Raw genomic sequence first — 27,444 nt, 5'->3', positions numbered from 1 at the left:
GTTGGTAAAACAAACCAACTTTTACTTCAGTGGCTTCATGTTCTAGATATTTACGTGGAATAGTATTTATGAATGTAGTTGGGTTAATGCAATACAAGAAAATAAAAAAGCTGGAGTCTAAGTTTGGATCAAAAATTTTAAGAGTTGGAATTGTACCGGTTGGAATTAGTTTGTAACATTGTACCGTTTGTAACTTTAGAATTGTACCGTTGGAAATGAGAGCTAGGAATTGTACCTTCAACAATTATTTGAAATGAGTATCGATTTTCATAAGCCTTCAGCAGTCGTGGTTGCAGCAGTAGCTGCAACCTAGTAAAGGACGAACCACAGTCCATAGTAACCGAAAGAATAGCGCGGGGCCCCTAAAAATGGGGCCGGATTGAAACAGGAAGCTCACCATTGGAATTGCCTTGACCAGAAACCGAAAACTTATAGTGCCCTGGCTTGAACAACGAGGAAAAACACTTTTTTGCATCGGAAGTTAGAGTCAGAGTCGAAAATTTGTGTAATATGGCGGCTCCAAAACCCTATTTACGAAAAATGAACCCCAAAGTAGAGCTTGCGCGGAGTAAAAATATACCCCTAAGACATGCAAGCAAAAGAGATTGAGTCTTAAAGCTTAAGTTGTCAAAGGAAAGGGAAAACATAGAAATATGGTTAATGAGAAGAGAAAGACATGAAATGCAGAGAGATAACAAAACAAGGAAAATACTGCTGATAGGAGGGGCTCCTAGAGTTATAAAAACAACTCTGAATGTAATAGTAAAGAGAATGTATGCTCGGATAGAATTTTCTAAGGCTTGAGGGCGAGTTAGGGTGGTTCAGAGTGTTAATTCTATCCTGCTTAGGATGTAAATAAGAGGAGAACAATTCAATTGCTCGTATGTGCTCTGTTAGAGAATACGGCTAACATTATAACTAATGGTGATAGAGAGCTATTGTGAGCTGAAAAGCTTTATTCCTGTTATACTTAAACTTTGCTTTATAACATTATCTTCGAATGGTTTCAAATCACTTTAAAAGGCTAGTAGAATATATTAAAGATGTATCTGCGCAGACAAAACCAAAAACAAGGTTAACGGGACTTGGGCAACGTGAAGTGTCGGATCAACCTTTGATCGAATTCGTCGGCGATTTTTTTTTATGGGAGTTTAGAGCAATAATAGCTTTATCAGCTCACAGTACCTCTCTACCGTGTCATTCCTTTGCAATTCATTAAATGCTGTCTTTGCCAACCCCTCAAAATTTTGAGATTTTATTTTTCAAGAAGGATTTTTACTTTAAAAGATTGCACGCACCTACAAGATGGATTCAAAATAAGCTGATTCTGCTTAAACGTACTTTATTCTTTGTTTTCTTACAACCAATTAATGTCGCTACTTTAAAAATATATCGTGTATGTATGCTAATTCTGTGTTGCTTAGACCAATAGAATGTTGCTTAGACCAGTGGTCGGCAAAGTGCGGCTCCGGAGCCGCAAGCGGCTCTTTGGCCCCTCAAATGCCGCTCCAGCACAAATATTTAAATGCAGGCAGCAGATGCGCAAGTCGCGCCGAGGGTATCGGTCGGTTGACGATTGAAGGGAACGCGGCGCGGGGGAGACTCGCGCGTTTCTACATGCCAGCCACTGCCCACTGTGCATGAATTTTATCAAGAGTAAATTGAGAAGTCGTCTTATTAATGAGAACCTCGAATTGTGCCTAAAATTAAAAACAACAACATACAAACCTAACATACTCAAACTTTCCAAGGAGATGCTCAGATGGACATTGTTCGCATTAAGTGTTTGTCAGTTATTGTCATAATTAAATTTATGGATATCTTACTTTAATTCTTTTTTTAATAAATAAATATAATCTTTATTAATTTGAAATCAAGTTTCATTCAGTGTACCCGTAATTTAATGAAGGTCTAAAATCATAATAAAGGTTTACTACATTAATAAACCGATCTGGCTCTCTAAATTTTTTTTTAATCCTGGTAATGTACATATATGGCTCTTTGGCGAAAAAGTTTGCCGACCACTGGCTTAGACCAATAGAATAAGCAATTCTGTGTTGCTTAGACCAATATAATGTTGCTTTGACCAATAGAATAAGCAAATCTGTGTTGCTTAGACCAATAGAATGTTGCTTAAACCCATAGAATAAGCAATTCTGTGTTGCTTAGACCAATAGAATGTTGCTTAGACCAATAGAATAAGCAATTCTGTGTTGCTTAGACCAATAGAATGTTGCTTAGACCAATAGAATAAGCAATTCTGTGTTGCTTAGACCAATAGAATTTTGCTTAGACCAATAGAATGTTGCTTAGACCCATAGAATAAGCAATTCTGTGTTGCTTAGACCAATAAAATGTTGCTTAGACCAATAGAATAAGCAATTCTGTGTTGCTTAGACCAATAGAATGTTGCTTAGACCAATAGAATAAGCAATTCTGTGTTGCTTTGACCAATAGAATGTTGCTTAGCCCAATAGAATAAGCAATTCTGTGTTGCTTAGACCAATAGAATGTAGCTTAGACCAATAGAATAAGCAATTCTGTGTTGCTTAGACCAATAGAATAAGCAATTCTGTGTTGCTTAGACCGAGAATGTTGTTATTTCCAGAAATACAAGCTAAGACTGCGTTACTTCGCCTCAAAACAACATATCTATTTCTTTAGATATATATTTGATGATAATAATAGTTTGATTCTTTGTCTATCACCGACAGTGCAAATACACTTAAAAATTGGAAACTACGTCATTGATTATCTATTTATTGTTGCGCAACCGCTTGAATGGAGAGGAACTTTCGACGCCTCAAAATGAATTTGAAACGAATCAAACTTATCAAACTTACAATAATTGTATATAGATATATTTGTAAATTTTTATCTCAAAAATGGCACTATAATTCTTCTCTGAAAATTCGCATACATGGGAAAATTCGCTTCCCTCCCCTAGCCTCCTTAATATTTTGTATAAATCGTCTGCTGACTGAAATTAGAGACCCCTGAAGGGTGAAAGTAATGAGTATAAGTTGCAGGAGTTACAAAATAGAAGTCGTTTGTTGACACATCAGTTGACTCCGAGCTTTTAGAGAAAGACATTCCCGTTCGATAGCTGGACTCTTGGACTCCTAATTGCTTTGCATTAAATGCCGCGCATTGCAGTAGAAGTTACAATAATTTGTAAACAAGAGAACCGAGCCTCGCTCGTTGATTACTGTTTGTTCAATAAGATTGTTTGTATTAAGACAACTGTTCCTTTTCTGGTGAAAAAAAACTATCTAGGTAGGTCACGACTTTGAAAAAAGTAGTTTAGGATCTTAATTAATTTTGCAAAAACATTTTTAATATGAATGATTTCGCAAATACCTAGACGTCTAGTTCCCTATTGGTTTTACTTTCGACAGGGATTAAAATGAACTTAAAGGTATTTGGCAAAAAAGAATAACGAACATCTTTCTTTTCACCTATCAAAGCTTTGATCACTAGTCCATCTCCGGGTTAAAGGTAGAAAATAATTTATGTACCCTCAAATAAGCACAAAAAAACAATATTAGCCTATTAGTACATGTATATAACTCGTCCCCCTTCTTCACAAATTCCCTCCCCTCTATACATTAATCTTCGATCCTAAACCACGATTTTACTTAAGTGTAAATTGCTGAAAGCACAATGGTGTTAGTTGAAAGAAGTCGGCGTCACTAGCCAGTATGTTTTTTTTGGGGGGGGGGGCTATGGATTTTACCAACTGGCTGGTCATTTTTACTGACTGGTTTAGGTGACATCGTTATTAAGGTTACTTGATTTTCTGTATCGACGGAGACTGATCTCCTTTCGTTGATTTTACGTCATTTACTTCCATCCGCCCATTTACATAATAAAAAAAAATTCAGCCCGTAGAATAATAGATTTCACGCCACTATTTTTACCAAATCAATTTTTTACTGCTTGGCTCAAAACAGGGGGGGGGGGTCCCCATACGTGATACCCCGGCTCCAACAGCTTTTCAGTGGTCAAGTTGGTCGCTGGGCTGCCAATTGTCACAATAAGGAATATCATTTGGTCACTGGAAAAACCCTTATGGTAAATATGATTTGACAAGAAACAAACTAAAATTTGGCAGTTTTGGCAAATTTGGCAAAGTTTTAGCCGAAAGAGAACTCGTCAGTGAACGTTTCTTGAATTTTTGTATATTTTTATTTATTTTGTATATATTTTCTTTATTTTTTCGTAGATTGCTGAGTTAACTAAGCCAAATGCGTCATGTGTTGATGCGAAGAAACGAGGGACTATGAAAAGTGGCTTCGACATTCTTCATACCCTGATTCCTGGCATTGGCAATCAACCCCCCAATGGAAAAAACAGTGAGGTGAGTTGACTTCTTTTCTGCTAAATGATTCTCTACACTAGAAATTTATAGTGTCCTACAAAACGCATGTACACCAGAAATCATTTTAGTGGCTATTAGAATATATTCCTTCTATAAAATGTAATTATTAAAAAAAGATTGCCCAAAAAGGCTTTTCAAAGATAGGTTAAGAGCCATAATTAAACCTAATATGAGGAAAAGAAATTTTTACTTTCCTCGGACACCAAACTGCAGGGGGGGGGGAGGAGATCACGGCATATTTTCTTACAAATCAAGTTTTTCTTGGTCCGGAATCTTGTGGCTGTTTCAGATTCATCACGGACATTAAGATTTTGGCTCACATCCAGGCCCTTTAAAATCCACCCCCCCCCCAAAAAAAAATATGTGGTTCCCTTACCCTAGGCAACAGTCCTTTAAAATTCCGAGCTAATCGAATTCCAAGCTCAAGCTTTGTGCCGCAATTCTTATGGGGCTCCTCCAAACCAAAATTTTCCTCCAACTGTAACGGTCTAAATGTTTAAACCCATGATTTTGACTTAAATCCAAGGCCTGGGCAAATAGCATGTGATTCAATATTGCCGAATCACAACCCCGTACTCCTTAGTCGATTACTCTACTTCTGAAGGCGACCATATTAAAGTGGCTTTCGGCCATAACAGACCAGGAAAGGCCAAACGGCTATCTAGCCCTTCATGTTCCTCAATTATTCAACAAAAGCTAGTAGATAAACCACTAATTTATTATTAGAATGATAATAATTTACATAAAAATCAACGAAGGATATCCTGATGAAGGTAACAAGATAAATATGGACAGATTTGAACGACACAGCTTACCGCCCTGATCCAGTGCCAGTCACCAAACAATTCACTCGATTGAATTACAATTCCATACTGAATGAATTCTCTGAGATTTTTTATTCTGTCGCTGCTGACAGTTCCTCTCCCGTGGGATCTCATAGCCTTAACATACCTCATTACAGAACAGTACTCTCCAATTATTTTTTCCATTCTATTTAGGGAGGACGGGGGGGGGGGCTTTTTGGATTAAATTTCCGCGGAGACCTTGCTTGTCAAGTCGCCCCCATTCACATATTCATTATACCTTTCAATAATTTTGAAAAAAAAAATATCTCAGTATTTTGATCTGAAGTAAAAGAGCGTTACAGGGGGGGGGGGGCAGACTGCCTTTGAATCATTTTGACTCTTAAATAGGGGGCTAGAATTTCCATTGAGTGAACCCTCTCCTAAGGTTTCTTAAAGTTATGATTTTTTTTTTTTTGTTTGTTCATTTTTTATTTTATTTTTTTTTATTAAAGAAGAACAAGAAAAACAATATCTGTAAATTATACCTTTTTTTCTGTATTTACTGTTTTTTCTTTTTAAGGAAAAATTTAAAGTTTTATGCTGGTTTGGTTTCACATTGTCTAAGTAATTTTATCGTACTGATTTACATAAGGTCGTAAGAATGTAAAAACGTTACTTATTGATGAATTTTTTCTGTTTTGACCAGTCACAGACTATTTTATATTTTTTTAGCTCCTTAATGTAAGCTCTTACGTAGCAATATGGAAGTCTCGTTAAACTAAATTTATTTAATTTTTATTTCTCCTTGGTTGTTCACTTTTTCTCCTTGGTTGTTCAGAAGCTTGCTCCCTTTAATTCCTGAAATGCTCGTAAATTGCTCAGAAATGTTTTGACACCTTAAATTGTATATAGTATACCTGGATTCCTGTTTTGTGATTAGGAGTGTAGCTAAGGAGGGGGGTGGGGGCTCTCAAATTTCCAAGGTGTCGGCACGCAGTCCCTTTGGCTCTGGGCGTCTTAATTTAGCTCATGTATCCACATTTCTTGGCACACTGGAAAAATTTTGTCGGCACATTCTTTATATCCCTCCCCTCCCCCCCAAAAAAAAATCAAATTCTAGCTTCGCTCCCCGTTTGTGATAATATCTTGTAGGAATGAATATTCGCTTCGATGAATATTTTGGCGCGATCAAGAGTCTTTCTGACAGGACGAATATCGAGATGTCACTCCTGATTTCTTCAAAATAAAACTTCGAAAAATTACTAGACTCGATTTTTTTTTTTTTTTTTTTTTTTTTTTTTTTTTTTTTTTAATCAGAACTCCAAAGCCTTGATTTTAAGAAACTCGAAATCTTTGAATTCATGGTAATTTCGACTTCCATAGCAATAAATTAACACCAACTTTTTAGCTCCCACACTCTTTCCTAAATGTTTTCGAAAAATTCGAAAAGCTACTGGAGTCGGAGTTCGTTTATTTTCACCGAATCAGACTCAAAGTCTTGATTTTGGGGAACTCCAGTTTGTTGAATTCGAACCAACTTAGACTTCCTTAGCAACGAATTATTGCCAACTTTTAGTGCCTCTTCCATCATTCTTACTAAATATTGACTCATTTTGACAGAACAAATTTCGAGGTGCCAGCTCTGAAATATTCAAAATGAGAATGTGAAAAGTTACTGGAGTTTGTTTATTTTCACCTAATCAGACTCCAAAACCTTGATTTTGAGTACATTAACTCAAAATCTTTGAATTCAAGCTAACTTCAACGTCTTTAGCAATAAATTATTGCCAAATTTTATTCTCCCTCCCTTTTTTTAGTCTCTTGTAATCTTACTAAATATAAAGTCATTTTGACAGAACAAATTTCGAGGTGCCAGCTCTGAAATATTCAAAATGAGAATGTGAAAAGTTACTAGAAGCGCAGTTTGTTTATTTTCACCTAATCAGACTCCAAAGCCTTGATTTTGAGTACAATAAATCAAAATCTTTGAATTCAAGGTAAATTCGACTTCTGTAGAATAAATTATTGCCAACTTTTATTCTCCCTCCCTTTTTTAGTCTCTTGTAATATTACTAAATATAGAGTCATTTTGACAGAAAAAATGTCGAGATGCCAGCCCTGAAATATTCAAAATGAGAATGTGAAAAGTTACTAGAAGCGCAGTTTGTTTATTTTCACCTAATCAGACTCCAAAGCCTTGATTTTGAGTACAATAAATCAAAATCTTTGAATTCAAGGTAAATTCGACTTCTGTAGAATAAATTATTGCCAACTTTTATTCTCCCTCCCTTTTTTAGTCTCTTGTAATATTACTAAATATAGAGTCATTTTGACAGAAAAAATGTCGAGATGCCAGCCCTGAAATATTCAAAATGAGAATGTGAAAAGTTACTAGAAGCGCAGTTTGTTTATTTTCACTTAATCAGACTTCAAAACCTGGATTTTGAGTACATTATCTCGAAATCTTTGAATTCAAGCTAACTTCAACTTCTTTTGCAACAAATTATCGCTAACTTTTTAGTCCTCTCTCCTTTTTTATCCCTTGTAATATCACAAAATATAATATTGAACAGTATTATATAAATGATAAGAAAAAATATATTAGAATAATATACATTAAAACCAGTTTTAAGTCCCCTCTCCCTTTTTTTAATGTTCGCCTTCCCCTTTTTTTATCTCCCCTTTTTTTTTATCTCCGCCTTCCCCTTTTTTTATGTATAATAATATACATTAAAACCAGTTTTAAGTCCCCTCTCCCTTTTTTTAATGTTCGCCTTCCCCTTTTTTTATCTCCCCTTTTTTTTATCTCCGCCTTCCCCTTTTTTTATGTATAATAATATACATTAAAACCAGTTTTAAGTCCCCTCTCCCTTTTTTTAATGTTCGCCTTCCCCTTTTTTTATCTCCCCTTTTTTTTATCTCCGCCTTCCCCTTTTTTTATGTATAATAATATACATTAAAACCAGTTTTAAGTCCCCTCTCCCTTTTTTTAATGTTCGCCTTCCCCTTTTTTTATCTCCCCTTTTTTTTTATCTCCGCCTTCCCCTTTTTTTATGTATAATAATATACATTAAAACCAGTTTTAAGTCCCCTCTCCCTTTTTTTAATGTTCGCCTTCCCCTTTTTTTATCTCCCCTTTTTTTTATCTCCGCCTTCCCCTTTTTTTATGTATAATAATATACATTAAAACCAGTTTTAAGTCCCCTCTCCCTTTTTTTAATGCCTTGTAATATGACAAGATATATACAGTATAGATTAATACCAACTTTTTTGTTCGCCTTCCCCTTTTTTTATCTCGTGTAATATTACAAAATATTACACGTCGTCTTGACAGGACAAATTTCGAAATGCCAGCACGGAAATATTCAAATTGAGAATTCAAAAGTTACTGGAGTTGGAGTTTCTTTGTTTTCATCGAACCAGACTTCAAAGTCTTGATTTTGACTAACTCCAAATTTTTTAATGCATGCTAACTTCAACTTTCTTTAAAAATAAGTTATCACCAACTTTTTAGCCCCCCTCCTGTTTTTAATCCCTTTTAATATCACAAAATATAATATTGGAAAATGTTATATAGATAATAAAATAAAATATAGTGCAATAATATAAATTAATACCAACTTTTTAGTCCCCCCCTCTTTTTTTCTTAATGCATTGTATTATAACAAAATAATATATTGAACAATAGTGTATAGATAATAAAAAAAAATACATTGTAATAATATAGATTAATACAAAATTTTTAGCCCCCCCCCCCCCTTTGATGTCTTATAATATCACAAAATATAATATAGGACAACCCCATAACAACAATTGAGCCAAATTTTGAGCAATAGTCAACGCTGTTGAAGTTGTCATTTCCATATGTATTTTAGACCTCCAAAGCAGCGATGTTGCACAAGGGGGCCCAATATATTACGCAGCTTCGCATGGAAAGAGAGAAGCAATTCAAGGAAATTGAGCGACTCAAACGAGAACAAAAAGAACTCACCAGTGCCATTAGGTTTGTTATCGCCTTTTCTCTTCTCTTTTTTTGTAAACAATTATGCACATATGCTAAAAGCCCTTTTTTTGTAAAAAATATACGATTTTTTTTGTAAAAAATAAACTATTTTAAATATAGTTTCTTTTTTTTACATATTTAATTTATTTTCGCCTATTTTCAACTTTTCAATTGTTTAGTTTTTCACACGAAGCATTGAAACTCGAGTTAAAAAACTGAATTTGAATTCGATTTTGGCACCGAACGTTTGCCGTAATTTTGACGAGACTTGATAAAAGGGAAGGCAAGAAAATATAGCATTATCACATCTGACAGCATGCATTTGGAGATAATTCTTACTTTGGGAATTTTTGTGAAGTTTGTGGGAATTTGAGTATAGATTAGTATAGATGATTACCACTAGACTGGTGCCAAGATTAAAGTAGAAGGGCTTATTGGGCAGTTTTAGGCAGTTCAAAAGGGCTAATTGGCCAAGGTCGAAATAGAATAGGGCTAATTCGCCAATTTTAGGTAGTTCTCAAGAAAGAACAACTCCTCTCCAATCATTGTTTTACAAAACATTGTTTTGTTTAATTTAACTTCTTTTTTCACTGGTTTTGAAATATTATACCAGTTTTCTCTATATTTTTATTTGTAAATTCTGTAAACGGGAAGACAGTGTGGTCTAAGAAATTATATGTATTACATTCGTAATATTCGAAAAATGGCTTTTTCTTTTCTCTAATTTTTGTTTAAGGAAAAATATGGTTTGATCTCGGGAAATTGCAATTTTTTTTTTTTTTTTTTTTTTTTTTTTTTTTTTTTTTTTTTTTTTTATATATATATATACCAAAGATTTTAGGAAAATCATCTTGACAACATACCCAAAATGTAATTTTATTACCGAAACGTGTTTTTAACCCAATATTTGAGTTTTTGAGGCCATATTCGGTAAGTACAGACTCCCCAATCCGAAGAATACTACATAGGCTAATATCCAAGTTAAAACACTCCCACTCGCCCCCCCCCCCCCCATTTCGCAAATAGGGTTCTGTTTTTTCGAAAACTCAAATTTCGACTCTATTTTCGCCCTTGCGGTGCTCTGTTTCATAAGAAACGGATGATCCAGCCCTCATATAGTGCAAAACAGAAGAATCAAATTTCCTCCCCTGTTTCATCTTTGGGAGGAATTTTGGGATGCTTGCTGAAGAAGGATTTTAATGTTTTGTTGCAATTTTCCCGAAGTTCAACTTTTTCTGTTCTGTATCTTTTCTCTATAATTGTATGCGACCAAATGCCCTTGTAGTTTAATCATTCGTCAGACCATTCCAAGTATGCAAATAGAGGGCGGGTCTGATTAACTTCTATGATTTATGTAATTTATTATTTTTCTAGAGTTTTTATATAATTAGCCTTTTTTTTCTCTATTTTGGGAAATGTGTCTCTCATCCCAAAATGAATTTCAGTATGATTTATTTATGATTCTTGCACATACTGTGAGTAATTACATATTGGTACAGTTGGTAATTACAGTTGTTAAATTACAGAGGACTGTACAATGTCTGATGTTATTAAATGAGCAATACTTGTATATATGTACGTTGATCTTTAAATTTTTCCTCGAAAACGGCGTAATACGTAATTTTGTTTTGAAAATGAACGTACTACTATCTTCCGGTGTGAAAAAATGGTCTAAATAGGTCATGACTTTGAGAAAATCCGTTTTCCCCTCCCAGTCACCTCAATATTTTTCGCAATCATCTGCTGACTGAAATTAGAGAGTATAGAAAACCCTGAAGGTTGAAAGTCTTGAGCATAAAGAGGAGAAGTTTCAAAACGCAAATTGTTTTGTTGACAAATCAGTTGTTTCCGAGCTTTTAGAGATAGACATTGCTGTTTGATAGCTGTGAAATTAGTCTTGGTTTCTCAATTTTTTTCGCATTGAATGCTACACATTGCGGCAGAAAAATTAAAATAAAAGTTTTTATTCCTGGGATCTGAGTTTTGTTCGGTGATTATTGCTCGTAAGAAGATAAATTGTTCAGTTTCCAGTGTGAAAAAGCGATCTCGATTGGTCACGACTTTGGGTAAATTCACTTAGGGGCTTAGTTAATTGTGTAAAAACACTTTTCATATCGATGAGGTCACAAATACCCAGACATCCCATGCTCTAGTGGTTTTACGTTCTACAGTTAATAAAATAAAATAATAGTTTTTTTTTTTTGTGAAAGAGATTAGAAAAAATGTCTTTCTTTTCACCGTGCGAAGCTCGGTCGATGGTGCTCATCTGTTAATCAGAAAGACAAATGAACTATTCAACAAGACACTGACTTCTAATTTAACATAACTATTTAAGACATTATCTTTTCACTTTTCAAACTCAGAACCGATAAAAAATTCAAGGACTTGTATATCTATTCATCCGCTCTCGTGAGGATTTATGTTTTGTTTTTTTTATTTGTCTCACTAATTTTTCAATAATAAACTTGTGAAGCAGAAGTTTTTTGGGAATAAGGCATATCACGTCTCCTCCAAAAACAAAACAAAAACAGGCTAACTATTTTATCAATATAGGAAATTATCAGACCAACGAATAAAAAAAAAAGAAAATTGGGGGGCAAGAACACATATTTTGAACTCGTGGCCTTTAACCCCTTGCTCACGGTTTTTTAAGAGAAGCTTCTTACGCTATTCTCTTTTTAATAGTTTTTTGATTTCCTCCCATTGGTTTTGCTCTGATGGTAAACTGAAGATATCTATTCATTGCAGCCTACTACCCAGAGGATTTTCACTAAAGTATGGGTATGTCAGGGCTTCTGCTAGTCGCACGACCTTGAAGGAACTAAATAGTAGTGATAGAAAAGTACAGAACTTGAAGGAAAGCATCGTGTTAGATTGGTTTCCCTAGTTTTTGTTACAACCGTAAGATGCTGGAAAACTATGACCAACTGTTGTCAACTATGGTCAACTATTGTCGACTATGGTCAATTGTTATTCTGTCTTTGCTGACCGCAGCAGAGGACTTCTCAGCCATAGATATGACCCCTTGCTTACTGCTTCCCCCCCTATTATTTTTGCTCCGATGGTGGACTGAAGATATATATTCATTGCACCATACTACCAAAAGGGTTGACCCTGAGAACATTGAATATATATTTTTGTTGTAACATTTTTATGATAGAGTGTCATATTATTTCGTATATATTTTTTTATAGGCTCCACGATTTTATGGTGGAAGTAAATAAATGACATCCCCGCCATTATTTTTGTTCCGATGCTGAAAATATATATATATATATATATATATATATATATATATATATATATATATATATATATATATATATATATGTATATATTCATTGCACCATACTACCAAAAGGGTTGACCTCAAGAATATGGAAACTGTATTTTTGTTGTAATGATAGAATGTCATATTATTTCGTTTACATTTTTTGACGGGCGTCTTGATTGACTGGTTTTTTGTTTTATAATTGTTTTTTTAATTGATGTCAGTCATTGTCAATCTGTGTTGCCTGCAACAGGAGCACCTGTTGCACCTGTGTGATTTACTGGTTTTTGTTTTATAATTTTTTTTTTTAATTGATTTCAGTCATTGTCAATCTGTGTTGCCTGCAACAGGAGCACCTGTTGCACCTGTGTGATTTCCTGGTTTTTGTTTTATAATTGTTTTTTTTAATTGATTTCAGTCATTGTCAATCTGTGTTGCTTGCAACAGGAGCACCTGTTGCACCTGTGTGATTTACTGGTTTTTGTTTTATAATTGTTTTTTTAATTGATTTCAGTCATTGTCAATCTGTGTTGCCTCCAACAGGAGCACCTGTTGCACCTGTGTGATTTACTGGTTTTTGTTTTATAATTTTTTTTTTAATTGATTTCAGTCATTGTCAATCTGTGTTGCCTGCAACAGGAGCACCTGTTAGTCGTACAAATAGTGTTTCCCGAGTGAAAGGGACGTTTGATGCCTGGGTTAGAGCACGCACAAGACAAAATTGGAAGTTTTGGATTGTAAGTAGGCCTATTTGTCTTAGCCCGTTAAGGCCCAAGTAAAAATGTCAGAAATTCTAGTTGTCCTTGTCACCAGTTTCTTTTTATCACATAATTAAGCTAAAAATGCATTTACAGATATTTCCTGTTTCTGGTTTCCAAGATATAACTACTACTACTACTAACTACTAACAACTCATCGCAGCACCAAGCCGCCTGAGGCCAACACAGCTACGCACGCTCCTCCTCCACCCCAATCTATTCAAAGCCTCCCTCTTTACACCCGCCCACGAAATTCCAATTTTCTTTAAATCTTTCTTTATGACGTCCTCCCAACCCAGACGGGGACGACCTGCTTTCCGTTTAGCCCTAGATGGTTGGCCGAAAAGAACAATCTTCGGCAATCTGTCATCCTTCATCCGAACAACATGCCCTAACCACCTCAATCTTTCTTTCATTATAGACCTAGAGAGCTGTATTGAACCACATTTTTTGTATAGCCTGTTGTTTGAAATACGGTCAGTCAGCCGGGTACCCAGAACAATCCTTAAGCAATTTCTCTGGAAAACATCTAGCAAATCTTCATCCGCTTTTCGGAGCGTCCATGCTTCAGAGCCATATTTGACCACTGTCATCACTTTAGCTTCTAATATTCTAATCTTGGTTTGCAGACTTATCTTCCTATTCTTCCAGACTTGTTTTCACTGTGAAAAAACACCCTGAGCCTTGGCTATTCTATTTTTAACATCTTCACTGCTCCCACCATCTTTACTAATAATACTACCAAGGTAAGTGAAACTGCCCACCTGATCATTCTTTTCATTACCCAACGTCACCTTTTCATCTTCACTTATTCCTAGCCTTAGTGACTTGGTCTTCCTAACATTAATTTTCAAACCAATACTAGCACCCTGAACTCGCAAAACCTCTAAAACTTCATTCATTTTGCTCACACTTTCATCTAGGATGCTTAAATCATCAGCATAATCCAAGTCCAGGAGACTTTTTCCTCCCCATTTGATTCCGTGGTCTCCCATTGCCTTTCCTGTGCTCCTTAAAACAAAGTCCATCAAAATAATCCATATAAAAGGGGATAGAACACAACCCTGCTTAACTCCTGATTTAATACAAAACCAGCTGCTAACCTCATTTCCTACCTTAACCGCAGCAGTGTTATTCTCGTACATAGCACTAATCACTTTAATGTATTTGTCTGGTATACCATACAAGGATAAAACCTTTACTAAAGCTCCTCTATCAACAGAATCGAACGCTTGCTCATAATCTATAAAACTGAGGACCAAAGGTGTTTGAAAACTTAGGCACTTCTCAATTATTAACCTAAGAGTGAAAATTTGGTCAACACATCCTCTACCTTTTCTAAAACCGCACTGCTCTTCTCTTAAAACTTTGTCTACGGCATCTCTCAGTCTAAAAAGTATCATATTACTAAGCAATTTGCTACCTACAGAGACCAGACTAATGCCTCGTTACCACACTCACTTTTATCACCTTTCTTATAAAGTGGCTTAATTAAGGTTTTCCTAAAATCGTTAGGTACTTCCCCTTTTTCAAAAATCATATTCATAATCTCCAATAACTTATTTCTAACCTCAGAGCCACCATATTTAAAAAACTCATTTACTACCCTATCAGCACCTGGAGCCTTATTATTCTTTAATCCTTTTAGTACTGTTTCTAATTCCTCCTCACAAAACAAATCTTCCTTCACATCCAAGGTATCACAAACTTTTTCATTTTCCTCTATATTTTTTCCTGCAACTCTATCTCGGTTAAGCAAATTCTCAAAATGTTCGGCCCATCTTGCTTTAGCTTTTGTCTTATCGCTAATTGCCACCCCATTCCTATCTTTAACTGGGACAAGTCCGGATTGACTACTACCTCTCAATTTGTTAACGTGCCAGTACAATATTTTACTATTATGCCGTCTAGCTGCATCTTCTAAATCCTCGGCAATTTTATCCATGGCCTCCACTTCACACCTCCTTAGTTCATATTTCAATGCTTTCTCCACTTTCTTTACATTTCTTTTGTTTTCATGTGATCTATCACTCAGATAATTCTTGTACAAGTCCTTTCTCCTTTCTATTAAACTTAAAGCTTTTTCACTAATATTCTCAGCTGCAGTTCTAGCTTTCTTCCCTAATACACCTTCAGCAACTTCACAATTTATTTTTCTAAAATTATTCCAGCCATCTTCCACATTATCAATTTTTAAACTCCCAAGTTTAATATTCAAATGTTCCTGGATATTTCTCTCAAATTCTCGTACTGGAGTCTACCAAAATCATAACTTCCTGGGAGGTAATTAACCTTCCGATTTTTTAGCTTTAAATTAACCCTTGACACTACTAGATGGTGATCTTAACTTTTAACATAAAAAACAGCACTACTATATACCCTAGTATCTTGTATTGATCCTGCCAGTCTTCGATTTACTATAACATAATCAATAAGGTTTGCTGTCTTACCATCACGTGAATACCATGTTAGTTTATGAGCCATTTTATGACCAAACACCGTATTGGTTATAACTAGATTGTTATACCTACAAAATTGCAAAAGTCTGTATCCATTACTGTTTTCTTTTCCTACACCAAATTTACCTAAGCTGGGATACCATCTATCCTTATTTCTACCAACCTGGGCGTTAAAATCTCCCAGCAATAACATCATATTTCTACGTGGGACCTTGTCTATTTGCTCCTGTAACTGTAAGTAGAATTCATCTGAGTCACTAGTATTTCCATCAGTCGGTTCTACAGGGGCGTATACTACTATAACTGATACCTTGAACTTACTAGTCATAAAATGAGCAATTAGTATTCTATTATTAATACATTCCTAGCCTAAACAAGACTTAGCAGCTTCCTTATTCATCATGAGCCCTACTCCCTGTCTATGTAACCCATCCTTCCTGCCTGAGTAAACAAATTCTATATCACCTATTTTCATGCTTCCTACCCCTGGGATATGAGTTTCTGAAACTCCTAATAGATCTAGTTCGAATCGTCTGAATTCGTCAGTCAAAATGTCGATACGATAGTCATTTTTTAATGTCGTAACATTCCAAGTTCCAATTTTCATGTTCTTTAAATCATTGAAATTTTTTTCGCCTCAGGAAAAGCAATGATCCCGGATTCTCTTCACTCTTCGTGGATCTATGCTGAGACGGTTGGACGCAACAGAGACAACGTTGTTATCCTGCCATTTTATGACCAATATATCGCTGGCTGCATCAAGCCGATAATCAAACGTTCCTTGTTTCTCCTTCTTAAAATCGATGTTGGAAGGGAGAAGGAACCTTGCCAATCGGTTTTCTCTAACCGTTCCAATCACTCCAAATCCAGTTTCTTTCGGATGACACAAAAGTTGATGATTTGTAAAGAAATTTTCAGAACATACCCCGTGGCTGTTGTCATCTTCAATAATCTCCAGAAGTCACTCCACGACTCGAGACCCCAAGCCTTCTTTAGCAGTCTGAGATGGAGCATTAGGCTCCTTCCCGAGTAAAGACGAAACTGAATACAATAGCCATCCACCTAGTTTAAATCCAAATCGAATGAGTTTCCTTCAGATAAACTGCTCCAGGCTATGTTTCCCCTAATACTTCACAATCATTTCGTTGACGGACAGATACTGAGAGAAAATTCCAAACTGCTTAAATTTTGTGTTGGTCATGTCGAAGAGGGGTGTCACCTTGAAATCCCCCGAACTCTGAAGTTTTGTACTGGAACGTTGTCCACGAGTTAGATGTTCTCTTTTATCCTCATGAATCGATTCCTGGACATTGCTTGCTTGACCAGGTCACTTCCAAGATCTTCGGCGACTGACCAAGCTCTTTGGGAATATAATCTGTTGCATCCCCAAAAAATTAGTATTCCTGCGGACACACGAACTTCATCAGCTGATGTAGTGAAGTCAAAGTTTCCCTTAGACGTCACACATCTAACCGTTTCCCGAGAAATGAGGTAAAAAAAAAAATGTATTGTCGGGAAACAAAGCCAAAACCTCTACTGATGTTTTCCCTTCTATTGCTTCTCGGGCATTCTCAAGCGCCCGAGGCGCTCCCTCGCCCAAGTTTGATAAGGGTAGGTTTCTTTTTGCTTCCTCTACTTACGGTTCTCGGCTCTGAACTGCCTCTTCTTTGGCCCGCCTCTCGAAGTTGATGCACCTTTTTCTCTTGTGGCGATGATGTTGTCAACGTCTTCAAATTATTCTTCTTCAAGAGTCTGAAATCTACTTCAACGGTTCACGGCTCCTCGTTAACAATCGTCATTTACGTCATTTACCAATTAAGACGGGGGATGTAAGTGTAAAATCCTTATTCCCCTTACTACACCAATTCAGACGAGGAATTAAGGTATAAAATCCTTATGACTTTTATTATACCAATGAAAACGGGGAATTAAGGTGTAAAATTCTTGTGGCCCTTAATACACCAAGTAAAACCGGGAGGTAAGGCGTAAAATCTTTGTGACCCTTACACCAAGTAAAACGGTGTAGAATCCTTATGATCCTTATTGAATCAATGAAGACAATGCTTTATATGAACTGTTTAGAGGTGAATTTAACGAAGTCCATAAAACAAATAGCAGAGGAAATTAATGAGGAGACTTAATCCTGGTTTTGAGTTTAATATATCAATCTATTAGTGCAGAGAACATCCCTACTTTTTTTTCGAGTATCTCAACATAAACTAGTGTACTTAGGTGTCTTTTATAATAGCCTTGGTCAAAGTGATTTGGTGTATAATATAAAAAAGACCTCTCGTTTTTTTTTTTTTTTTTTTTTTTTTTTTTTTTAATAATCCTTACTTTCAGGACGTATCCTTGAAAAAATATGAAGTTAATAGGGTTTTTAGACAATATGAAGCTAGTACTTTGACGGTAGAACTTTGAAGAATGTGAAAAGTGAACCTTCTCGGATCGGTTCTTCTGAAACCAAAATGCATTTAAAAAAGGACTACTACTACTACTAACAACTCTCCACAGTACCAATCCGCCTGAGGCAATACAATTGTGCATACTCCTCCGCCCCAATCCATCCAAAGTTTCACTCTGCCCTTTCCTATGAAGTTCAAAATTCCTTTAAACCCTTTCTTATGACCTCTCGTTACCCCGTTTGGGGACGACTTGCGTTTCGTTTGACCCTTGATGGAAAAACAATCTTTATTAATCTGTCATCCTTCAGCCGGGGACTGCCTGCTTGGTTTAAGTCAATTAGCTGCAGTCCAATTCGGGCTTAGCACCAAAACGTTTCTTCTTGTAATTCTTAGATTTCTTCTTCCAAGAAAAATATTTCTTTTCTATATTTTTTTTTGGGGGGGGGGGGATTTTACATTAAATTTTGTAGTTATAATAAGTTATATGTCCCAGACAATTTTGTCGCCGTTATTTCATAAGTGTGGCTGAGGGAAAACACAAAGACTAAATATATATTCATGTACATACTGCTCCGGCAGATATGCTTAGTAAAAGTGTTGTTAATTGGAGGGGATTTGCCCCTCCCTCAATTTTCTGACTCCCCCCCCCTCCCTCTTTAGATTTAAAAAAATATCTTTAGGATTTTCTTTTTTTTTAGAAAATGGCTTTTTTGGTAATTCAGTTGAAATATAGCAAAACTTTCCCCACCCCCTAGATTTAAAAAAAATGGTTTTACCCCTCACGCTATGTTTCCCTGAATTGACGCCACTGCTCAGTAACCTCTAGTGATGTTTCTGTTTTGCTTCTGGGTTCTATCCGATTCCTCTAAGTTGACTTCCCTGACTCCATTGAAAACAATGCATTCGAGGCACTTTTTTTTCTTTTTGGAATCATTCCCTCCCAAAGAAAAACAACTGATAACTGATAGCTTTATTTGGCCTTCTTTATATTTTACAGTTCAGTCGACTTATTAAACCATTGCTCGAGTCTTTTTTCAATGCCGTTGACAGTTCTTCACCAAATGAGTTCTGGTGCAGTGTTTTCTCTTGGATCGAACAATATTGTTCCTTGGTTAACTTGAGACCTGGTATGTACTAGCTCGCCTCGCTGGTTTTCTATTTTATTTTGCTTTTGATTGATACCATTACTTAAGTACTACTTACCTTAAAGTGTGTTTACCTGAGTATTTAAGTTACGTTTAGTTACGTTTACGTTTAAGTTACGCAGTATTTAAGTATTTAAGTTTTAGTTGCGCTTTGAGGGATTTTTGCAACACAATTTGCCCGGTTACATACCTCAAGCGGTGTGTGAAAACACTTAACCAAAACTACCTCAAGGAAGTGACCAGGGCCGTATCCAGGATTTTTTTTGGGGGGTGGAGCTCACAAAAGGATTTTTTTAGGGGGGGGGGTACACAAAAACTTTAAAACACGCATCAAAAAAATTGTATTCAATTTTTAATATAAATCAAGGCCGTTTTCCATTAGTCGGACAAACGTTTCAGGGGGAGGGGTCAAACCCCCTACCCTCCTGATACGGCCTTAATGACCATTTTTCTGTCATTGTTCTTTATCCAATTTTTGATCGTTTCCTTTTTTGCATGCTTAACCATGATTCAAGAAAGTGACATTACAGTTTTGACATTTTTTGTCATTTGCCATTTTGCCATTTTTCTGGCAAACATGGCAAATGGCATTTTTGCTGCTTGATAAGGCTGAGTCCATCCTTAGAGTGGATTTGACTATCCTCACCCTTACAGGTGACAAATTGCTATACATCAAGTTATTACAAATATGGGCTGCATTTTGTCTATCTGCTTTGAATTCTTTTTAATCTTGTGGCGTAACTGTAATGAACTATTATTTTACACTTTTAAGCACTGTGTGTTTAAACAAACGGGAAAATAATTTTAAATAACATCTTGACAACTTTCGGAGAAAATTTACCTTTTAGAAGTTTTCACCCTGACCTTAGGAAAGACATTTACCTTTTAAAAGTTTTCAGCTCGACTTCAATTTACCCCACAATGATGCTGTATAACAAAATCTAATTTATAAGTTGTTAAACTAGGCCCAACAAAATTTAAGATCAGTTATCTTAATCGCATGATTTTAAATAAAAGACTTTTAAATAAAGTCAAACCTTTTCCCATAATCTACCCTTATTACTCAATTTGCCATTATCGTAATTCATTTTATTCTAAGAACTAGATTTTATCACTTTGTTTTGAGGTTATAAAATAAACAGGCCCATTTAAAGAAATTAATAATTAATAATATTGATTTAAGGCAAGACTCTTCCCTTAATCTTACTTACCCCAATTACTTACTTAATTTGATATTTTCTTCTTAACTATTTTATTCTTAATTTTTAAAATGGAAATTTTTCCCCTTATTTCGTAAGATATAATACAAACCAGTCAATTAAAATACATCCCTAGGGGGAAATTTGAACGGTTTCTGGACCCTGGCATTTCAAAATAGCCCTTCGAGCTAGCCCTCCTTACTTTTATTTAAAGATCGCTACCGAAAACGTATTGGCAATCATAGACCAATTTCATTATTAGCAATTTCTTTCAAGATTGATGGAGGAATTGCTATTTGTAAGAGTGGAAACTTTTTATGATAAGTACCGACCATATGGTTTAATGACAGATTTAATTTGATTTTCTGTGTTTTGTGAATAAAAATTCTCTCCAAAAAAGATAAACAAAAAAAAAACGTTGAATTAAACTTTTTTAAGGATTAATTATTTGAACATAACCACTGTTTCCAGTACTTCCTGTAATCAAGAATGTGGGATGAGCAAAAATTCAATGAACATGACAAAGATCAGTTTAGAAAACCTTGCTGTGTGCGATATATATCTTCGCAAATTTGTGCCCAAAACAAAAATTACTTTTGCTTAAAAAATTCTCATATCTAGGTTTCTTGAATAAGTGTTTTCTTTATTTTCCCGTTTTTCCTTTATTTTTTTTTTTTTTTTTTTTTTTTTTTTTTGTTTATTTATTATTTATGGGATGGCGGCGGGAAGTTTTGGAGTATGTGAAGTATTGATTTTTGGTTATTGCGACCAGGAGCCGAGTGAGTGTAGGATTTTCATTTTTTCTTCTTTTTTTTCTTTTTCTTTCTTTCTTCTTTTTCTCTTTTTTTTCTCTTCTTTCTCTTTAGTATGTTATTATAAGTGTTAATTTTAAGAGGGTAAATACTTCCGAACAAGCGTTAGCTTATGGAAGGTCATTTGTTTTTTTGTGTTGTGTTGTTTTTGGAATAAACCCTTATCTTTAGCTATCTAATAAAAACAAAGGTGACACCTTGATATTGTAGAGGATTAAATAGTTTGAAATTAAAATATAATTGAACTTTATATTGCAGACACAAAAGGAGGATTCGACATTAAAGTGATCAAGTCCGTTTTCTTTCTTTCTTTTTTTCTTTGTTAGTACGTTCATGTACTAAGTTGCACTTTACGTGGCTTTACTTTCTTAATTGCTCTTAGATTACACTGGAAGGTAAACCGTATCGTAGCGAATTGGATTTGCAATTATTGAACATAAGCAATTATAAGCGAAAGTAGGGAATTAGATTTATATTAAATACTTGTCTTTGAGAGCCTCTGTGAAGCGTCCTGTGGCGAGGCAGCGGGTTTGATCTCAGCTTAGTAATACGGGACCCAGAGATCGAGTTCAGCTGTAGCAACACACTGCGGGTCGACCCAGGGACCTTAGTAGTCAAGAAGCGTTGTTAAGCCAATAAATACATACATACAGCCTCTGCGAATGTGTGAAAAACAGAATTGACAAGGCCAAGGGTGTTTTTTCACTGTTGAAAAAATGCTGGAAAAATAGGAATATAAGTGTGTGAACCAAGAATAGAATGTTGGAAGCTATGGTACGTTAAGTGGTCAAATATGGATCGGAAACGTTGGTGCTACGCTTCGTTAAAAGCTACGGTCCGTTAAGTGGTCAAATATGGTTCGGAAACTTGGTCAAATATGGTCAAATATGGTTCGGAAACGTGGACGCTTCGACAAGCAGTGAAAGATGTGTTAAACGTTAAACCTTATTCAGAGGAATTATCTACGGATTGTTTTAGAACACGTTTGACTGACCGTATGTAAAACAAGCTATACAAAAGAAATGTGGTTCTATCCAACTATCTAGGACTATAGTGAAATAAAGTTGAGATGGCTAGCATGAGTTTTACGGAGGAAGGATGACAGGTTGCCACAGATTTTACTTTTTGGCCATCCATATGGGGCCAACGAAAAATAGGTCATCCTGTAATGTCTGATCTGTTTTTGCACATTTCTGTTACATTTTTACGAATTGGACAAACATTTAGGGGGGGGCTCAAACCACACAGTCCCTCTCCCTGCTGGCTACAGCTTTGGAACCAAGATTGGTATATTTGAAGATACAGTGATGACAGTGGCCAAGTATGGTTCTGAAGCTGGGGCGCTCCGAAAGACGGGGGAGGATTTGCTAAATATTTTCCAAAGAAATTGCCTACGGTTTGTTTGGAGTAGCTTACTGACTAACCGTTTCTGAACTAATAAGCTGTACAGAAAATGTGATTTGCTCCCATTTGCTGGGGCTATAGGGAGGCTATGAGGCCAAGATGGTTTGACTACATTTTACGGAAGAAGGATGACAGATTGCCGCAGATTGTACTTGTAGGTCATCCGTATCGGGCTAAATGAAATTCAGGTTGACCCTGAATGGAATCAAAAGAGGTCACAAGGAAGGACTGAAAAGAAATTGGAACTTCTTGGGAGGGGTTAAATGGTGAAACTTTGAATAGGTTAGGGTGGAAGAGGAGTGTTCGCAGAAGCTTCAAAAAGGGGCCATTCGATTGGAGATTGAAAAGGCTAGTGCCCTTTTTAATAGTTGAAAGTGATTGGAGGGCAACTAATCCCCCTCCCACGCCCATCATTTCCCCAAACACATCCAATCGAAATTTTTAGATATCTATTTTGTTCAGCGTAGTTGAAAGGTCCGGAAATTATGTCTTTGAGGATGACCCCCCCCCCACAGCCCTCAGGTCAAGGGTTGTAAGTTATGGCCTGGGTGCATATACGGATCTTATAGAAAGGGTGGTCGTAGGAACTTCGGAGGGGGCTCATTGGATTGGTAATTAGAATTTCTAGTGCCCTTTTTAAGATTCAAAGTGATCGGAGAGCGGATGACACCCCCTCCCCCCACACCTCGTATTTTCCCGAAATACATCTGATAGAACTTTTGAGATGGCCATTTATTGTCGTAGAAACTTCGAAAAGGGCTCATTCGATTGGAAATTGAAAGGGCTAGTGCCCTCTTCAATAGTCAAAAGTGGTTGGAGGGCAACTAACCCCCTTTCCATACCCACCATTTCCCGAAGCACTTCCAATCGAAATTTTGAGATAGCTATTTTTTCATCGTAATTGAAAGATCCGGAAATTATAGAGGATGACAACCCACCCCCCATAGTACTCAAGGCAAGGGCTCTAAGTTATCCCCTGGGGGCATATAAGGTTTATATAGAAAGGGTGATTGTATAAACTTCGGAAAGGCCTCATTGGATTGCTAATCAGAATTTCTAGTGCCCTTTTAAGATTCAGAGTGATTGGAGGGTGGATACTCTCTTCCCACACCTCGTATTTTCCCGAAATGCATCTGATAGAAACTTTGAGATGGACATTTGCTATCGAGAAACTTCGAAAAGGGCTCATACAATTGTAAATTGAAAGGGCTAGTGCCCTTTTTATTAGTCAAAATTGATTGGAGGGTAACTAGCCCCCCCCCCTCCTCCCACGCCCATCAATTCCCAAAACCCATATAATAAAAATTTTGAGATTGCCATTTTGTTCAGCGCAGTTAAAAGGTCCGAAATTTATGTCTTTGACGATGACACCCCCGCCCCCCAGAGCCCTCACGTTAAGACCTGTAAGTTAGGCAAATCATTCATTGCTTACATGTAGTATATGTAATCGAGAAGGGTATGCAGTGGTTTATGGTTTGTGATTTTTACGCTTGGAAGATTATTTGACTTTATTTCTGCTCATTTTTGGCTAAATGGAGCTCTTTAATTTTCTTTGAAAAATTTGTTTTGTGGAAAATGTTTTTAAATGAGCTTTTAATTAGAAATTCCCCACCTCTAAGAGACTTTTTCCTAATTTTTTTCTAATTGAATTTTCGTCCACTGCAATATTCCGAACAACACGTGTGATACATCAATAGATTGGTAGATGTCTACAAAGAGCTTGGTTTTAGTTACTACTTTTCACACTAGATAGCATTTGGTGAGCAAAAATTAGCCACCCGTCATTTGACGGGCTCCGGGGCGAAAGGGTTAATAAGATCTAAAGACTGAATAGTTTGCAACTTAATTCCATTGCATGATATGTGATATTTTTCCAAGTTTTCCGATAAATCTCGCTAGAATTCTGGCTGCACCTACATTTATTATGGAACTATTTTCTTATAATTTTCTTTTTTCTTTTTGTTTTAGCTGCCCTGAATACATTGAGAGAATTAAGCACAAAAACTGATATTCTGACGAATCCCGGATCTATGCCTGCTTATGCTTATTCTGCTGTTCAAAACAGAAGTCACCCTGAAGAATAGGCTTGTGTTAAATGGCATTGTTTATCTAAGTGCCTGAATTAGCCTATGTTATGGTGAAATAGTTAGCCTATGTTAGGTTGGTTTTTTCTTGTATGTTTTTAGGGGGGTTTTCAGTTTTAGGCTATATCTTTGGAGGTGTTTTTGATTGTTAACAGAGAAAATTATTTTTAAAAATCCCTAAACCCTTTATTTATAATAATCATGTTTATATTTTGTTAAATGAAAAATTGTTTTTCATAAAGTAAGGGCTAACGAAACTAGACTCCCGTTCAAGTTTCAGTGACGTCAATTATTTTTACAATAAAATTTAAAATTAAACATGCGTAATTTCAAACGTTGTGGTCCATATCAGTACATATAGGAGAGGGAGGACCCATAGCTAAGAAACTCTCCCAAAGAGAAAATACTAATCTACGGGTTTATCAAAAAAAGTATTTATTTCAAAATGTCTCCACACTCCTACCAGACATGAACACAGGAAGGGATTTTTCATTGGGCTCTATCTCCCCCGGAACATTAGTTGTAGTTAAGACGTTTCCCATTTTACATCCTTGTTATGTAATTCAGCTGTTCTTGTTTATTTGTTTTATTTTTAGTGTTTACTGTATTGACAATTCACCTTCCCTTATCAGGAAAATTTTCTTGTCTGCTTTAATGATATGGAAAAAGCTTACCTATACCTTGATTATCTCTGGTAAAAAGAAAAAGAAGACGAATATGCAAGCTGTTGTTCTATGTCCCTAATGGAATATGGCTGAACATAATAACGGAGCTACATGGCTGAGGATAAATAAATGTCGGAATATGTCTGAATAACTATAACGTCAGTATAAATATTTGTAGTATAAATTTATATAAATAAATATCATACATAAATAAATAAATAATATATATAAATGAATATCAGTATAAATATATGTTAAAAAGTAACACGAAAGAAGAATAAACTATTAAGATATTTTTTTAACTTATTCTTTGCCAATAAACACTAAGCAATTATAGAAGATCGCAGTTAGCGTAAGGCTAGTGTAAAGGAATGGTTGACTATTTCAGTGGTTCTGGCTCAATGACGTAGCTGTGGTAGTGGTTAGGTGACTACATGGCTTGTTACATCAGAATGCTTTTTAAGGCCCTTTCACAATGAAGTTTTGCCGAGATTTAGTTGGTAATTTGAGCCAGTCAGATTTTTCATGGAATTGTCTGATAGGTTGAAAAGTTTTATGAAAAAATTGTGATTGGCTCAAATTAATGCTAGCTAAATCTCGGTATTGTTAAAATCACATTGTCAATGGGCATTTACATATAGAATGACATCCATGCTTTTGGATTTCATAAATGAAAATTGACATATTTATTGTTGCGAAATTTTTTTTCATATGAAAAAAAAAATTAAATGGAACACGAAAACTTTTACTCAAATATAATGTGTGACCCGAGCTGAGATAATATGAATTTTCTTCCTTTCAATCAGTGGCGTAATTTCATCTAAATCCTGGGGGGGGGTCAAAGTCAGAACCAATTTTCACAAATCAAGTGAAAATAACAGTGATAAAACTGAAAAATGAGCTATATAGAATTATAAAAATAAAAACATACATAAAGAAAACTGACCCGTTTTTATAAATGCTTGAATTATGCAGACTTATCTTACTTTTGACAAGATTTTGAAGAAACTAAATTTCAGCTAGGGTCTGTGGTCAAACCGAGGTCTCGGAGGAGCAGTTAGCCCCTCCACCTGTCTTATAGCAATTTACGCCCCTGCTTTTATTGTACTTACATATGGTATCAAGCATCCCTTAAGGGAGAAATAATTCAGCGTGCGTTTGACGTATTCATGAAATGATTGTGTGAAAACCTTAAGCGTATTTCAACTAACTACGTTTTTCTCTTTTTTTAAATTGCTATAATTCAGTTGTAAGTAAATCACTGGTTATTAGAAGCCTTTGTCAAGTTTCGCCTTCTTATTATTTTGTATTTGTTTCTCCTTACTCACTAGAAATGGTGCCTTTTGTATTTTACTCCTGCGGTTTGTCAGATCCTCTAACCTAGAAATATAAATAGCTTTTTTTTTTTTTGCAAGGGCTCAATTCACATCTGCTTGCAAAGATAGTTTAGAAATGAGAATGTCGCAGAAATAATTTCGGATATTGAGCTTTAAATTGTTTGTTGTTATTTTGAATTAATTGTTTTTAATTAAACGTTTGAATTCGTTAGTTCGTTGAAATTCGTTAATTTTTGTGTCGTTAAATTAAACGTTAATAAACGTTTAAATTCGTTAATTTTTGTGCCTAGTGGAGTTAATATAACTAAAATTAGCCATAGATCATGATTTCTGATAGCCATAAAGTTTTGTTCTCAAATTTGATCCCAAGTTGGCGAAGTGATTTGGTAAATTAAGGTGGATCTACATATTACGGGTTAACTCAACCCTATGAAGGGGATCTCTATTAGTCATTGATTTTGTGTTACTTAGCCATTTTGCTCCCCCAAAAAAGACCCTTGAAGACGTGACATTACTCCTCAAGAAGTTTTCTGTCAGGTTTTCATGAGATTGAAACTAGTACTACTACTACTAACTACTCTTTTCAGCACTAAGCCATAACAAAGAATAAAAACCATTGGATATACTGAAACAAGTCGAATAAAAATAAAAACCGCGGAAAGCAAACGAAAAAAAAACAAATGGAAGCCAAAATTGGAAGAATTAAAAACGTAAAAACCAAACAGCGCCAAGATCT

At 35.6% G+C, this 27,444-nt stretch overlaps 1 protein-coding gene across 1 annotated transcript in view; it reads left to right on the top strand.

Moving 5' to 3' along the window:
* Window positions 1-26,985, top strand: part of Mondo (MLX interacting protein mondo) — a 139,305-nt gene extending 112,320 nt beyond the window's left edge. The window contains exons 10-14 of the mRNA XM_089095308.1: window positions 4,226-4,360; window positions 9,042-9,169; window positions 13,051-13,177; window positions 19,060-19,189; window positions 24,591-26,985. Of these exons, the coding sequence (XP_088951434.1) occupies window positions 4,226-4,360; window positions 9,042-9,169; window positions 13,051-13,177; window positions 19,060-19,189; window positions 24,591-24,706 (636 nt within the window). The 3' untranslated portion in view covers window positions 24,707-26,985. The remainder of the gene's footprint in view (window positions 1-4,225; window positions 4,361-9,041; window positions 9,170-13,050; window positions 13,178-19,059; window positions 19,190-24,590) is intronic.
* The last annotated feature ends 459 nt before the right edge of the window (window positions 26,986-27,444 follow it).

This window comes from Artemia sp. Qi Xiang Cuo, chromosome 10 (genome assembly GCF_049724085.1).
Source record: "Artemia sp. Qi Xiang Cuo chromosome 10, ASM4972408v1, whole genome shotgun sequence".
NCBI classification, from domain to species: domain Eukaryota; kingdom Metazoa; phylum Arthropoda; class Branchiopoda; order Anostraca; family Artemiidae; genus Artemia; species Artemia sp. Qi Xiang Cuo.
This window is presented reverse-complemented; position numbering and strand designations above follow the sequence as displayed.